General features: G+C 44.9%; 1 protein-coding gene across 12 annotated transcripts in view; it reads right to left on the bottom strand.

Moving 5' to 3' along the window:
• The window catches only part of fnbp1b (formin binding protein 1b), a gene marked incomplete at its 3' end in the record, with an annotated part of 128,583 nt that overhangs the window by 52,598 nt on the left and 60,140 nt on the right, over positions 1-15,845 (bottom strand). For all 12 annotated transcript variants that reach the window (XR_013791888.1, XR_013791889.1, XM_079524163.1 and 9 more), the window contains exons 5-6: positions 8,564-8,626; positions 5,239-5,343 (exon numbers count right to left, since the gene is read on the bottom strand). Coding sequence is in view for 10 of the 12 variants with exons in the window: in XM_079524163.1 (XP_079380289.1) it covers positions 5,239-5,343; positions 8,564-8,626 (168 nt within the window). The remainder of the gene's footprint in view (positions 1-5,238; positions 5,344-8,563; positions 8,627-15,845) is intronic.

The following is a 15,845-nucleotide window of genomic DNA, read 5'->3' as shown; positions in this document are numbered from 1 at the left end:
GTGTGTGTGTGTGTGTGTGTGTGTGTGTGTGTGTGTGTGTGTGTGTGTGTGTGTGTGTGTGTGTGTGTGTGTGTGTGTGCGTGCATTCCCACATTGTGCTCCCACTCATTCTGTGTCCAGTGGACCTACCTACCTTCGAACATCGCTTCAAGGCATGGCAGAAAAATAAAATGTACACAAACACGCACGCACATTCACACACACACACACACACGCACGCACACACACACACACACACACAAATGCACGCACGCACACGCGCGCGCACACACACACACACACACACACACGTACACGCACGCACACACACACACACACGCGCACACACGCACACACACACACAAGCAGAAAGAATTGTTAGCCATTTCCAGCAGTCCACTGCTCTCCCCAGGTCGGCAGAGGAAGTGTAGCGCCCAGGATTACATGAAATAATATTGACACTAGGTGAAAGAATGGGTTGCAAAATCGTGGGAAAAACAAATTAAAATCACACCCCTGTGAAGTGCGGGGCGCTCTTATCATCGTACATCATCATGACGTAGAATAGACACTCTGCCCTAGATCTTGCGCCACCCCTTATCCCTTACCCCTAAACTTATTTGCCATTTTTTACTATTTTAAAACATTTTAAAATAGTACAAATAGCCGATCTACAAGCTGACAATGTGTCGATGTAGATTGGCTATAGTTGAACTATTTTTAGATGTTTTAAAATAGTAAAAAATGGCAAATAAGTTTAGGGATGGGGTGGTGCAAGATGCAGCCCTATGTCCATTTGCTCAGACACTATGACGTAAAATTCTCCATTCATCGACAATGGGAATTTAATGTTTGCGTAAGACAAAGTTTGTGAACACACAACTAAAAGCTGGGTATAGCGCCCCTCAAAGAGAAAGCCATTTCCAGCGTAACGATATCCTGTTACAGAAGCATGGCGCGGAGTCCGCGGACCTCCACGGGGCCTGACATACGTACACCACAGACTGTGTGAGTGAGTGAGTGGGTATGTTGGAATGAGTATCAACACGGCCACCCTCCACATGACGGCCAAACCACTTCAACTGTCGGGGAAGTGGAGGGCGGGACCGTTGTTTCCTGTTCCTCGATGGTTTACAATTACGCTTCTCCACAGTCGGGGGGGGGGGGGGAAGTCACTACTGGGTCTACTAGTTGTGACACTTCACCCCTTTCGCAACCAGATCTTATTTGAATGATGTTTGGGAGACAAGAAACAGTTTCCTGGGGGTTTACATGTGGGTTTTTTAGATATTTTAGTGTCCGTGATGTCATGGACACTGGGCTAACTTACTTCCTGGACTACATGTCGTCTCAGTAAGACAGCCCTCCCCTTATCCACAAGGAGGAGTAGTGCACCAAAGCCTAATCGCTGGTCATGAAAATGTGAGAACTACTGATTTAGAAGGCATTTGTAGAATCAGCCTCAGGTCTTAATGGGTTAACCTTTTAACAAAATACCTCTTTGTTTTCACCCCAAAATTACAGTACTTAGAGTAAATGTACTTAGTTACTAATACATCTCACCAGTGTGTGTGTGTGTGTGTGTGTGTGTGCGTGCGTGCGTGCGTGCGTGCGTGCGTGCGTGCGTGCGTGCGTGCGTGCGTGCGTGCGTGCGTGCGTTTGAGGGATCCCCTAGCCTAAAGAACCGCATGAAGGGAAGCCCGGATATCAGGGCTGTGGAATCCAGACCCCAAATTGAGGGTTCTGTCTTCCAGCGAGAGGATCGAGGGAGCACTTTGAGGTTTTGCTAGAAACTACACAGCAAACCTCAAAAAAAGCACAGCTCCATAAACACCCGTCTCTATTCATTAGCCCTGACCGGGGGAGATACAGATCAGGGACAAAGGAGGCCTTCTGAAATTCACTTTTTAATAGAGTTCTAATGACTCTTGGGGGGGAATAATAAAAGCCCGATATGGCATGTTCACACGGCAGCCATTTTTTTGCTCTCCCTGTGCGGTATGTCACTTTTGCGAGGGTTTGGGAAAAGACGAGGTCAGATAGGGCCCTGCACGAGAGATGAAAATCTAATCAAACTAAATCCAAAACAGATAATAGATTCCCACGTGGAATCCCGGCAGCACAATAAAATGTTAATGTTAGGGATATATTCCAAGCTGACCTTTACATGTTTCTTTTTATACTATAGTATAAATAAGGCGTAATATGATTGTAATCCGAGAGCTGACCTACTGTATATTGCCCCTGAAGACAGATGACAACACAGACTCGCACATCAACATGCCTGCGCACATGTACTGTATATAGGCCTGTTCTTTCAGTGAGACTTCACTGAATTAAGATACAAAATAAGGCTTCTTCAAAGGATTGGCCTAACCTAACCTAATTGTAACGTAGCGTACTATAATGCAGCATGTATTGCTGCTCAGATCGATCTACAGTAAATTACTTTAAATTATTTGACTTTGTTTTGACAAGCCTGGGGCTGGCGAGCCCCAGGCTTGTCGATCGTGGCATCTGTCTTTCTAGCATACAGCAAGTGTTCATCACTTAAAACCAGTCAGATCAATTTACATTACTTAAATACTTCAATATTATATTATGCTGGTGTGATCTATAGACAAACCTGGATGAACTATACTGTATACTTCATTGGCTGGTTTCCCCATGACTCTATTCTAGGTCCGCTAGCGTTATTTTGCCTCTGCACCAAAAACTCTTTGACGAAAATAGCCTCATGCTGCGTGCGTGCGTGCGTGCGTGCGTGCGTGCGTGCGTGCGTGCGTGCGTGCGTGCGTGCGTGCGTGTGTGCGTGCATGCACGCTTGCGTGCACGCATGTGGGTGCGTGTGTGTGTGTGTGTTCTAAACTCATATAGCCTACATACAGTCCAGACAGAAAGGCCCGATACTCTCGGTCCAGTCAGGGCTATTCTCAGCCTATTGTGGCTCTTTGGCCGCGGGGTCCGGCGGGACAGAGGGAGTCGTTGTTCTGGTCCATATTAGCATAACAATCGTGTCCAAAGCACGTCGACTCTGAGCCCGCCCTGCTCCGACTGCTGATGAAGCGGCACCAGCACACAATCATTACCCATAGTGCTTTGCTAAGCTCGCCCTGCTCTGAATGTTAATGGAGAAGCACTAGCACCAAAGATGGTTGATTTAGGAAGATAGACCGTCCCAATTGGAAGCCACTAGAGGCGAAATGGTACACAAATCCTACAAATGGTCTCCTAAGTGGGCGTCTTTTATGTATCGTTGACTGGTGCTATAGATCCCGCGAGAGTGCGTTGCTGGGACAGCGAAAGGTCGATACCCTGCAAGTTGATTTTCTCTCTGGGGGAGAAAAAAATGCCATTTTATTATGAAACATCTTGGGAAGATTGTGTGGCTTGTTGTGTCTATGGGGTCCAATACTTCGTTCAGTGACCATGGGGCTAAAGAATGGTTCAGAAGCTGTGTTCACGATTACTCTTCCATTGGAGAGTCCGAGTATTTACTATTTCTGCATGTCTCACGACGACTTTCGATCTTCTATTTCCCGTATTTTTTAGATTTCTTTTAATTCACATTTTCTATTACTCGACAACACTGAAAATGACTTTGAATTACTCAGTGTAATTTCGAGAAAAAATAAACTTGAATGAAAAAGAAAAAAAAAATAACATTTCAAACGTTTCACTCAAAATATTTTTTTATGGTAAAATCAATTAGTTTGATGAATCTCTTCTGCACCCCTAGACGTGACATATCAGCTGCCAGAGGGCTGCTTCATATTGTGTGCTCATCACTGCATGCATTGATCGTATACTGATGGATATGAGCCAGCAGAAAGCGCACGCACACGCGCACACGCACACGCACACACACACACACACACACGCACACGCACACACACTCACACACACACGCGCACACACGCACACGCACACACACACTTACACTTCAGCACATGCTGGTCATAGATTTACTGTGCATGAGATGTGCAGAGACAAACACACTTCTCTTATCTGTGTATATAAGGCCTACGGTCCGATTTCCTTAACGCTTCCCTTCATTGATTAATTTAGGGCGTTCCAAATCCCCCCCCCCCCCCCCCCCCCACTTTGCATCTCCGTCTGGCTATCATACTGTTTGAGCTGGATTTCCCAAACGTCACCTATATGTAGGCAAGTCAGGAAGTGACTTTATTAGAGACCAATCAGAAGCCGCAGCGCCTCTGATTGGTCGGGACCGTTCTGACAGTAGCAAATAGCAGGTGTACCAGCCTGAGAAAAAAAATATACAGTCTGGACTCAAGGCCAGTTCCTTACAGGTCTGTAACTGTGAGAGTGAACAAATGGAACCAAATGGACCATTACAGGTCTGTAACTCTGAGAGTGTAACACATGGAACCAAATGGACCCTTACGGGTCTGTAACTCTGAGAGTGTACACATGGAACCAAATGGACCCTTACGGGTCTGTAACTCTGAGAGTGTACAAATGGAACCAAATGGACCCTTACAGGTCTGTGACTCTTGAGAGTGTACAAATGGAACCAAATGGACACTTACAGGTCTGTAACTCTGAGAGTACTGTATACAAATGGACCCTTACAGGTCTGTAACTCTGAGTGTACACATGGAACCAAATGGACCCTTACGGGTCTGTAACTCTGAGAGTGTACAAATGGAACCAAATGGACCCTTACAGGTCTGTGACTCTTGAGAGTGTACAAATGGAACCAAATGGACCCTTACAGGTCTGTAACTCTGAGAGTACTGTATACAAATGGACCCTTACAGGTCTGTAACTCTGAGAGTACTGTATACAAATGGACCCTTACAGGTCTGTAACTCTGAGAGTGTACACATGGAACCAAATGGACCCTTACAGGTCTGTAACTATATGAGAGTGTACAAATGGAACCAAATGGACCCTTACAGGTATGTAACTCTGAGAGTGTACACATGGAACCAAATGGACCCTTACAGGTCTGTAACTATATGAGAGTGTACAAATGGAACCAAATGGACCCTTACAGGTCTGTAACTGTATGAGAGTGTACAAATGGAACCAAATGGACCCTTACAGGTCTGTAACTCTGAGAGTGTACACATGGAACCAAATGGACCCTTACAGGTCTGTAACTATATGAGAGTGTACAAATGGAACCAAATGGACCCTTACAGGTCTGTAACTATATGAGAGTGTACAAATGGAACCAAATGGACCCTTACACGTCTGTAAACTCTGAATGAATGATGCTACGTTACGTACCTTCTCCACGTCAGCTTTAGTCACGTTAATGTCAGAGTCCATCTTCTCGAAGTACTGCTGTGCTCTGTCCGCCTCTTTGCAGTCCCTCTCGAACCGTCTTTTACACTGGAGAATGTCCACAGGAAAAACACAATCACATCACTTGACTGCAGGCTTTAGAACCCCTGTTGGTGTTTTAAGCAGTATGTTATGCTCTAGCTATTGAAAAATTGCAGCTCTACAAGCTCGTAGCGCGCCACCGAGTGGCGCGCCACGAGCTTGTAGAGCTGCTATTTTTGAAAAATCGTGAAAATGTGGCGCAAATCTTTGCATGTATATTCTTTCAGAGCGAACTTTTTTAACTCTTTCTGAGGGGTCCTTGGAGCAACATATTTTCAGATGGGGGGTCGGCGGCCAATTACATATACTTTTTGGGGTCCTTGACATGAAATATTGAGCGGCACTGATATAGAAACATGGGTATTTCAGAAAACTGTCATGAAGACATTTTTTAAAAGGTCTAAATGGGTTAATAACCTCACGCCACCAGGTTTACCACATGGTGGAAAGGAGTTTTTATTTTTATTTTTTACTGACTACGGTAGTGTGATCCGGTCTAGACCGGATATAGATATTGGTTGATGTAATCGTCCCATGGACGAATATCTATATCCAGTGGTGGAAAGTAATTAATGACATTAGCTTACGTACTGTAATTAAGTACAATTTTATGGTACTTTTACTTTACTTATTTCCTTGGAAATGCCTTGGAATGTCTCGGAATCCCCCAGGAGGGAGTCACTAAACTCTGGTGGAGCTGTTGCCCCCGCAACCCGACTACGGATAAGCGGTTGAAGATGGATGGATGGATGGATGGAGTATTTCCAATTTTCAGTACTTCCACTCCACTTCTAGGCAAATATTGTACTTTTACTCCGCTACAATTTTATAACTTTAGTTACTGGTGACTTGGTAGATTCTGACATTCTGATTCTACATTAACCACTTCATTTCGGCCATTTGAAAATATCCACGTGTGACGTGTGGCCAAACTACTATTCCACAATCTCTGAATGCTATGTATACTGTATACTGTAGAGTCTGGAACTACACCTCCCGTCATATCTTCGTCATAATTTCATTTCTGCTAAGGACCAAGCTATATTATGCTTTGAAGCTTTTTGATTTACAGTTGGGGGGGAGATCATTTCCAGCGCTTCCGTTGCTCCAGACTGTGTGATGGAAAGCATTTGAACATTGTGGGAGGCAACGGTCTGGCTCGCAAAAACTAGATTCTAACTAGACTGGAGCTGGAAAAAAAAACTGCCACCTTAGCCGGCATTTGATATACATTACATACATATACATTTAATATAGCACACGCACAGTTATACTGCGTTATACTCTATATATGCAACGACCTTTAAATAAGGATTTCAATGGACGTCAGAGAGCATATGCGCGTTCGTCATATGCATATCAGAGCGCGCATTGTAAAACGCAACAGAGGCCAGTCGCTGTCTGTCTCTGGCTGCAGGGCTCGGCAGCAAAAAGCCGGGTTCTGTCTGAGTTTTACAGTCCGCAGATTAAACAAATGTTCATGGTGGCCATTTCTTTGTGTACAGAAAGGCGATTCATCCGTCCCTCTCTCTGACCCTCGGACTGAACAATCACTGGTTGTTGTGTGAGTGTGCCCTCTGAACCCTGCCAGGCTGCCACGCACACAATGGAATCATTGAGCGCGCAACAGTCTCACGCCCGCACGCACGCACGCACGCACGCACGCACGCACGCACGCACGCACGCACGCACACACGCACGCACGCACGCACGCACGGGGGACAAGGCAGTCATATATTATATCGTCACTGTCGGGTGGAAACCTTGTATGTCCAAAATCCAATACTTTTCAGGATGTGGAGAGAAAAAAAAAGAACCTCATGTGTTCCAAATGAATAATCATTACTTTTTGTTTGCCGTTCTACAAGCCCGCAAGGCGCCGCGATGCGAACACGTCGTGAGCTTGTATATATCCGCTTTTTCACTACTTTTGTGCTTATACACTCTTATACAACAAAGTAGGGCAGTGATTTTCAGATTTCTCTGTCTTTTTTTAATGTGGAGATACAAGGTGTCTGCTCTCTCTCCCTCTCTCTCTCTCCCTCTCTCTCCCTCCCTCTCTCTCCCTCTCCCTCTCCCTCTCCCTCTCCCTCTCCCTCTCCCTCTCGTTGCCTGGATCAACGACAGGTCTTCTACAGGTCTGCTCAAGAGAGGCGCAACAATGCAAGCGTAAAACAGAATCCAGGTCTGGTGAGTCGCGGGCGTGTGTACGAAACGAGCACGCGCGCAACAAATTCACGGCACCGCGCTCGCGTAAATACGCTTGCGTTGTCGCACCGCGACTGCTCCCCAGTGCTCCGCGGTCTCATTGAAAACGAACTATAGGCGCGTTAAATCGCTTCACGTTTGAAAGGCCCTATATACTGGTTGTTGACCGCTGAGCAGCTCTGCTGTAGTTTGTGCTTCAGTTCCTTGCTCAAGGATGGCTGATATGAGTGGTATAGTCACTCACTTCAATCCCCCGTACTCCTTCAGGTATGTATATGGAGGATTGAACCGGGGACCTTGTGGCCAGTGGCAAGCTGCACCTCCTCTCACCTTTAGGTCAACGCTGCCAAGATTAGGGTCAAGTATATAAGGAGTATCCGCTGGCCATGAACTTAAGCCTTCTGTATTTTCTACTGCCAAAAATGTGCCATAAAGAATGCGAGATTAGCTTTTGGCACGTTTTCAATGGCACACATCACAATGTTGCTATTCGCTTATGCTGCACACTCTGTGAATGACCTTGAGGGAAAACTGTCAACAGCCCCTTGGTACAACCGTGTGAATATATAAACTGTCAACAGCCCCTTGGTACAACCGTGTGAATATCACAAAGATAATGAATTGAACTATCAGTTACTGTTGCAGCCTACTTTTCTGTAAGAGTTTTGAGCCGCCACTGAACGGAGGCCAGTGGCGTGCACAGACATTTAGAGGGGCAGGTGCTCAAGTGAAAAAAAGGGCACCTTGTGCAGCGCGTGAAACCGGCCGGGTGTCTTAATAGTGTGATATTTATAGATTTTGGGGTCTAAATAATATATTAGAAGCTTTTTATCAAGAATTGATCAATGTCACCATGGTCCACATACTGTACAAAAAAATAAAAATAATAATAATTAATAATTATATTTTTTTCCAAAAGGGCAGGGGGTGCTCTAGCACCCCCTAGTGTCTATCTGTGCACGCCACTGACGGAGGTAAAACGAATGGAAACAAAGGAGAAGTTGTCGATGTCACTCACCACTTCCAGCTGCTTCCACGAGCTCTCGATCTGTTGCTGTGCCTTTCTTCCATCATGGAAATGCTGTCAGGACAACAAGGAGAAAGAGAGGCAGGAGTTATAGTGTGCTTTTATAGCTTGAAGATCTGATGTTTTTTGGTGCGCGACGCTGCACGCAAGAAATTATACAAAGCCCTTTTAAACTGCTTAGGAATGTAACCTCTTAAGTTATTATTGTTGACCAGGGTCCCCCAGGGTTGTATACTTTTTGAGTGGTGCAACCACTCCAAGGAACAGCAATGTCCGTGACTATGTTTGTGTGTGACATGTGTGTGACGTTAATGAGCACCAGTACCAATGAGTACCAAAAGTGGCGCTGTTGTGCCAGAAACGGAGAGAGAGATAGTGCTGCACTGCTGCCTGCTAATGAGAGAGAGAGGGGGGGGGGGGGGGGGAATTGCACCACTCAGTTCACACTGATTTTTTAGTTTTTGTTGTTTATCCCATTTAGACCTGAGGACGATTCTACAAATTCCTTCTAAATCATGACAGTTTTCAGAAAAACCTCTGTTTCTATATCAGTCGTTCTCAAACATCAAGGACCCCCAAAAATATATGTAATTGCCCGCCGACCCCCATCTGAAAATATGTTGTTCCAGGGACCTCCGAGAAGCAATGATTTTAGTTAAAAACGTTCGCTCTGAAAGAATATATTCAAACATTTGGGCCAAATTTTCACGATTTTTCAAAAATAGCAGACCTACAAGCTCGTAGCCCGGCACTCGGTGCTGCGCTACGAGCTTGTAGATCTGCTATTTTTCAACAGCTAAAGTACAACATAATGCTTAGAACACCAAAAGGGATTCCCGCCCCAAAATGGGTTAAGACCTTTATTAGTCCAAAACGGGAAATTAATTCAGTTTCAGCCACTCAGGTGGTCATGATGAGCGCTCAGGGGGAGGGGAGGGGAGGGGAGGGGAGGGGGGGGCTGTTGCTGCGCGCCGCCTTAAACATTATCCCTAAACTTACCTATCCATAACTTACTGTATAAACAGTATAGCTTACTAGCCTGATACCAGTGTTGTTTTTGGCAGCAATCTTTGATTTTAGTTTTAGCCACAGTCTTGTGAATAGTTTTCCTTTAGTTTGTCACATTTTAGTCACCAGGAAAATGACTTATACTGGATCTCTTGTCCACTAGTCCCCTTCCTAACATTTCAGTCTAGTTTTTATTTGTTGAACGAAATTGTCAATATATTTAGCCTTAGTTTTTAGTCATCATAGCTTAGTTTTCATGTTGTTTCCATGTATAGTTTTCGTCAGTGAAAAAGGGTATAGTGGACGAACATGTTTCTTCTTAAGTTTTAGTCAACACTGCCTGATAGTTCAGTACTGGTGTACAGAATGTCCACTCATAGCAACACTGTACTTGTGTACAGAATGTCCACTCATAGCAACACTGTACTGGTGTACAGAATGTCCACTCATAGCAACACTGTACTGGTGTACAGAATGTCCACTCATAGCAACACTGTACTGGTGTACAGAATGTCCACTCATAGCAACACTGTACTGGTGTACAGAATGTCCACTCATAGCAACACTGTACTGGTGTACAGAATGTCCACTCATAGCAACACTGTACTGGTGTACAGAATGTCCACTCATAGCAACACTGTACTGGTGTACAGAATGTCCACTCATAGCAACACTGGGCCTCCGAGTCAAAACACAGAAGAGGAAATGGTCCAACCATGTGACGCGGTTTGTTTCATACAAATATTTATCGGTTATGGTTTCTATAGCAATAATAAGTGTCACACACACACACACACACACACACACACACACACACACACACACACACACACACACACACACACACACCCCCACGAAGCATACTTCCCAAGCTGTTGTATTTACTGAGCACAACACCGATCATTAGTTGTAGGTGTATCAGCTATCGAGACAAAAATCTTGCACTCTGTGTGTGTGTGTGTGTGTGTGTGTGTGTGTGTGTGTGTGTGTGTGTGTGTGTGTGTGTGTGTGTGTGTGTGTGTGTGTGCGTGTGTGTGTGTGACTGTGTGTGACTGTGTGTGTGTGTGTGTGTGTGTGTGTGTGTGTGTGTGTGTGTGTGTGTGTGTGTGTGTGTGTGTGTGTGTGTGTGTGTGTATCAGGAATGTTGAATCTAAGCGTCCCAGAGAACAGGCTATTGATTTGGGGTTTCTTTCCCAGGCCACCGGTGCTGGCAACAGTATAGCTGAGCTGAATACTGATGACTCTCCTCTCCTGCCATTCAGTGAGAGACACAGACGGACACGACGAAAAAGCCACTTCGTAATAAATAACAGCAAAGACCTGCACGAATCAGTGGAATTGAGATTCAACTCTAATTCAGACAACATTCCGAATTAAATATAAAAATATATTACTAAATTGGGACTTGAAGGGGAGAAAATGTTTTTCTTTTGTCTTGAAAGGGGCATGTTTTGCACAATAATATAGTCTGCCCACGATCTCTGTGATTCATACAGTACGTTTGTATAGCTCAGTCACTGATACTAAAATCTGATGTTTTATTATTTTTTTCTATGAACCTGTGACTTGACACCCATACTGTTATAAAACCAAAATAAAAAGATTTTGAAAAGAAATAAATGAAAGTAAGAGTGTAACGATATAGTAACTGTATCGGAATGTCGATTTTACACCCCCTAACGGATTAGGGGGGATTTTACACCCCCTAACGGATTAGGGGGGATTTTACACCCCCTAACGGAGAGCGATAAATGGGAAGAGAGAGAGTTGAAAATCAGAGAGAGTGTAAAGTGCATGCTGCAGAGAAGTGCTGTGCAATGCAGTGAGAATTAGATCCAGTGCAAAAGCCCAGAGGTTCTAAACGTGACCTACAGTACGACTCTCACATCCTCATTTCAACTCTGTGCTCCACCAGAGGGTGAATGAGTGTTGTGAGTGCGCTCACGCACGCACGCACGCACGCACGCACGCACGCATGCAGGCACGCACGCACGCAGGCACGCAGGCACGCAGGCACGCACGCACGCACGCACGCACGCAGGCAGCTTTCTCATTCATTTTTTTTCTGCCCAAAAATTGTGTTTGTTGTCATGATTTGGGGCGGCGGTGGCTCAGGGGTAGAGTGCCTGGATGGGAACCGCAAGGTTGCCAGTTCGAACCCGGGCTCCCCCAGAGTTACTGTCGAAGTGTCCTTGAGCAAGACACTGAACCCCTAATTGCTCCCGATGTGCTAGTTGGTGCCTTGCATGGTTTCCGCTGCCATCTGTGTATGAATGGGTGAATGCAATGCACAATCTATGTAAAGCGCCTTGGATAAAGGCGCTATATAAATGCACCATTTACCATTTACCATGATTTGTCACGATCCGAGTTGGCTTTGTTCGAGGCTTTAAAGGTATTTAAATAAATACTTTTTGGGAAAAATGAATGGGGAAAAAGTCGTCGTCGTCATGAAAGGGGGCGGGACTGCGACGCTCTATAATATACATGACTGCAGCGTTTCCATTCAAACTAGGCTGGGCAAATGTATCGATACTATAATCAATGTCAATAAGCTCAGTGGCCTTGTGGTTAGAGTGTCCGCCCTGGGACTGGGAGGTCGGGGTCAGGTCATACCCAAAGACTATGAAAAATGGGACCCTGCTTGGTAGCATCGGATTGGGGGGTAAAGTCCCTGCGACGTACTAGTGTCAGAAACAGGAGATAGGCCCCTATGGGCCTCATGTCTCGGCAAGGCTTACTATAATCAATAGTGTGACATGACACTAGATATATCATCTAGGATATTGTGATATTACTTACGCTAAGTGTTATCGATATTATCGTAACCAACCCTACGATATTCTATCGCCACGGGAGTATGTACTGTATCATCCCATGAAAACAAGAGCAGACATACAGTTGGAGGCCATCGATATTGTCCTTTTCTTTTTGCTGAGGTTTGCGTGATCTGCGCAAAAGGACAGTTAACCCATTTTGGGCGGGAACCCCTTTTGGTGTTTTAAACATTATGTTATAATTTAGCTGTTGGAAAATAGCAGATCTACAAGCTCATAGCGCGCCACCGAGTGGCGCGCTACGAGCTTGTAGGTCTGCTATTTTTGAAAAATCGTGAAAATATTTATTTCAGAAAACTGGAGGATTTAGAAGGATTTTTTAAAATGTTGAGGTCAGGCCTAAATGGGTCAAATGATAAGGGACAATATCGGTGGCACCCAACTGTATTGTTTCTGTCCGGTGGAAACCAAAACGGTTACTTTTCAGGATTTCAAGCAGCATTATGTAGCAGATGTGCAGATCTCAAGTCAAGACGCGTAGCTTCGAACCGTGTTTCGAGCTTGTGGATCTCAATGAAAGCAATAAGGTACACCCGCACGCTGTGTATTTGCTCGGTACATGAGTATTGTCTTATTTAATGAAGCAACGTTTCGGTCCCTCCGGACCTTCCTCAGGCATGTGGATCTGCCATCTTGGATACTTTTGTGTGAGGTATGATCAAGTAGGGCGTTAATGTACCAAAGAACACGAAGACTAATATGGCGATAAGAGGCTTCTGTTCGACAGCAACAACACACAACAACTGCCATAACAGAAGCTCTCCTCCCCCTCTCTCCCTTGAGTGCGTGCATGCACGTGCGTGTGTGTGCGTGTGCGTGTGTGTGTGTGTGTGTGTGTGGGGAGGGGCGGGGTGGCTGATTCATGCTCTTGTGCATCGATTAGCTTGATGCACAACAGGTGTGTCATCATCACAGCCAGCTCACGAGTCTCATTAGCTGGAGTCAGGCAGCTGGTACTGTCTGCAGTATACGCTGCACACTGGAAACGTGACGCTGTGACCCGACTCACTCCAGCAGGGGAGCAGACAGAGCACTTTGTCCACACCCAGCCCTGTGCATCCTGGATCACAGCCAGATCCAGCGGAAAACCACCACTAAAACACTGCGTGGTGAAACCTAACTGGTACTCTGTACATTTACTCAAATACTGCTGGTGTATTTCCAATTTCCAATACTTTTACTTCTACTCCACTGCGTGTCAAGAGGCAAATATTGTACTTTTTTTTACTTTAAACTTATGAAATGGGATATTAGCGAGCGCACATCTTTCGCAAACCCTTTGGCGTTTGTATACCGATGACACCGGTGACAGTAAAAGCCTCAGTTATACTTCATTGCACGCTAGTGCTGCATGCCATAAATAGCAGAGCTACAAGCTCACGGCGCGTCACATTCGTGAGCGTGAGCTCGCTTGTGGATCTGCTATCAACGGAGCACGACACCGGCACAAAACGGAGTAGGTATAACGGAGGCTTAACTGATCATGTGTTGTAGGTATATCAGCTGTCAATACAAGTGTATCAGGAATGTTGAACCTAAGTGAACAGGCTATTGATTTTGGGTTTTTCCCAGGCCACCGGTGCTGGCAACAGTATAGCTGAGATGAATACTGATGACTCTCCTGCCATTCAGTGACAGACACAGACGGACACGACGAAAAGCCGTTGGGTGGATTTCACCGGAACTTCAAATGTGACCAGATTTGACTGAGAGACTGCCATCGCGCAAATTACAGCTTTTCACCAGAGGAGAAAAACCTTTTTTTTCCCTTTTTTTTTAATGAGTTAATAGCACAGGCAGACTCTTCACATACTATAGAGCATGTCTGAAATAAGTGTAGCTAGGTGTAGCTAGGTGTAATGTTAGAGATCACAGAAGTGAACCTTTCACGCCTGTTTTCTGCAAGACATTACTCTATAAGCCATATCTCCAAAACTGGTGGGTCAAACTGAACAACCAATATGTCCATTTTGTTGTTCATATGACATGAAAAAAACGAAAATTCAAAAAAATCCAATGGCAGTCCCTCAGTCAAATTTAGTCACAAATGCTTCTAATTGCAAGAAGTTGAGGCTCTCACTAGCATTCAAAGTGTGGTACAGTAGACTGCCTGCCCCCTGTCAAAAATGCATTACAATCTGCTCATAATAATATTACTGTGTAGAATTATAGTTATATATGAATGAACTCATACACGGAATCCTTTATAAAGATAATCATAACATGTGACTAAGTTATAAGGTCAACTATGATTGACAGATTATAATGCATTATAATCTTGCTTGTAACTGCAAAATAACAGTTAAGTTTATAAGCAAGCCCAGTGTGGTGGACAGTGTGGATATGATTGCATAAAGGATACTGACGATTCTGTATGTGAGACCATGGTTTAACTGACGCGATCTCACTTCCCTGACAATGTTAGGGAAGATAAGCCAAATAAGGAAGTGCTCCACCGTGCTCGGAGGAAGTACTTGAGCTCTTTAAAGGAAAGGGGACGTTGTGGAGACTGCGTTAGCGGATCCATTTCAACGGCCAGGTGTGCTGATTGAACTGAAGTATGTTGGCCTTTCACATAATGACGCGGGCTAAAAGCCTAAACCACACCAAGTTGCAACTCCTTGCAACAAAACCGTTTTAAGGTCAACCACACCAACTCAAGGAGTTGCATTGGTTGTGGTTGACCTCCATTCAGGACGGGAACCCAATTTTGGTGTTTTAAGCATTATGTTACACGTTGGCTATTTTTCAATAGCAGATCTACGAGCTTGTAGATCTGCTATTTTTGAAAAATCTGTGCAAATCTTTGAATAATATATTCTTTCAGAGTGAACGTTTTTGACTAAAATCTTTGCTTCCGGGGGGGTCCCTGGAACAACATGATTTCAGATGGGTGTCCGCGGCCAAATACAGATAATTCTGGGGGTCCTTGACATGAAAAAGGTTGAGCACCGCCGACATAGAAACATAGAAACATGGGTTTTTCAGAAAACTGTTTATAGAAGCCTTTTTTTTTTTATCTGCCTCAGGTCTAAAGGGGTCAAGGTCAACCGTTTTAAGGTTGACCTTAAAACGGTTGTGTTGCAAGTAGTTGCAACTGGTGTGGTTTGGGCTTACGAGCCGTGTCAGTTCATTGTGGTGCGACTGTGGCTCAAGAGGTAGAGCAGGTCGTCCAATGATCCATGGGTCGGCGGTTCGAATCCCGGCTCCTCCTGTCTACATGTCGAAGTGTCCTTGGACAAGACACTGAACCCCAAATTGCTCCCGATGTGCTGGTTGGTACCTTGCATGGCTTCCGCCGCAATCGGTGTATGAATGTGTGTGTGAATGGGTGAATGTAATGCACAATCTATGTAAAGCGCCTTGGATAAAGGCGCTATATAAATGCACCATTTACCATTTACCATTGTGAAAACGAGTTATTTCCA

Source organism: Electrona antarctica, assembly GCF_951216825.1.
Source record: "Electrona antarctica genome assembly, chromosome: 16".
Lineage (NCBI taxonomy): Eukaryota > Metazoa > Chordata > Actinopteri > Myctophiformes > Myctophidae > Electrona > Electrona antarctica.
Note: the sequence above shows the minus strand (reverse complement) of the source record. Positions and strands in the feature narration are given on the sequence as shown.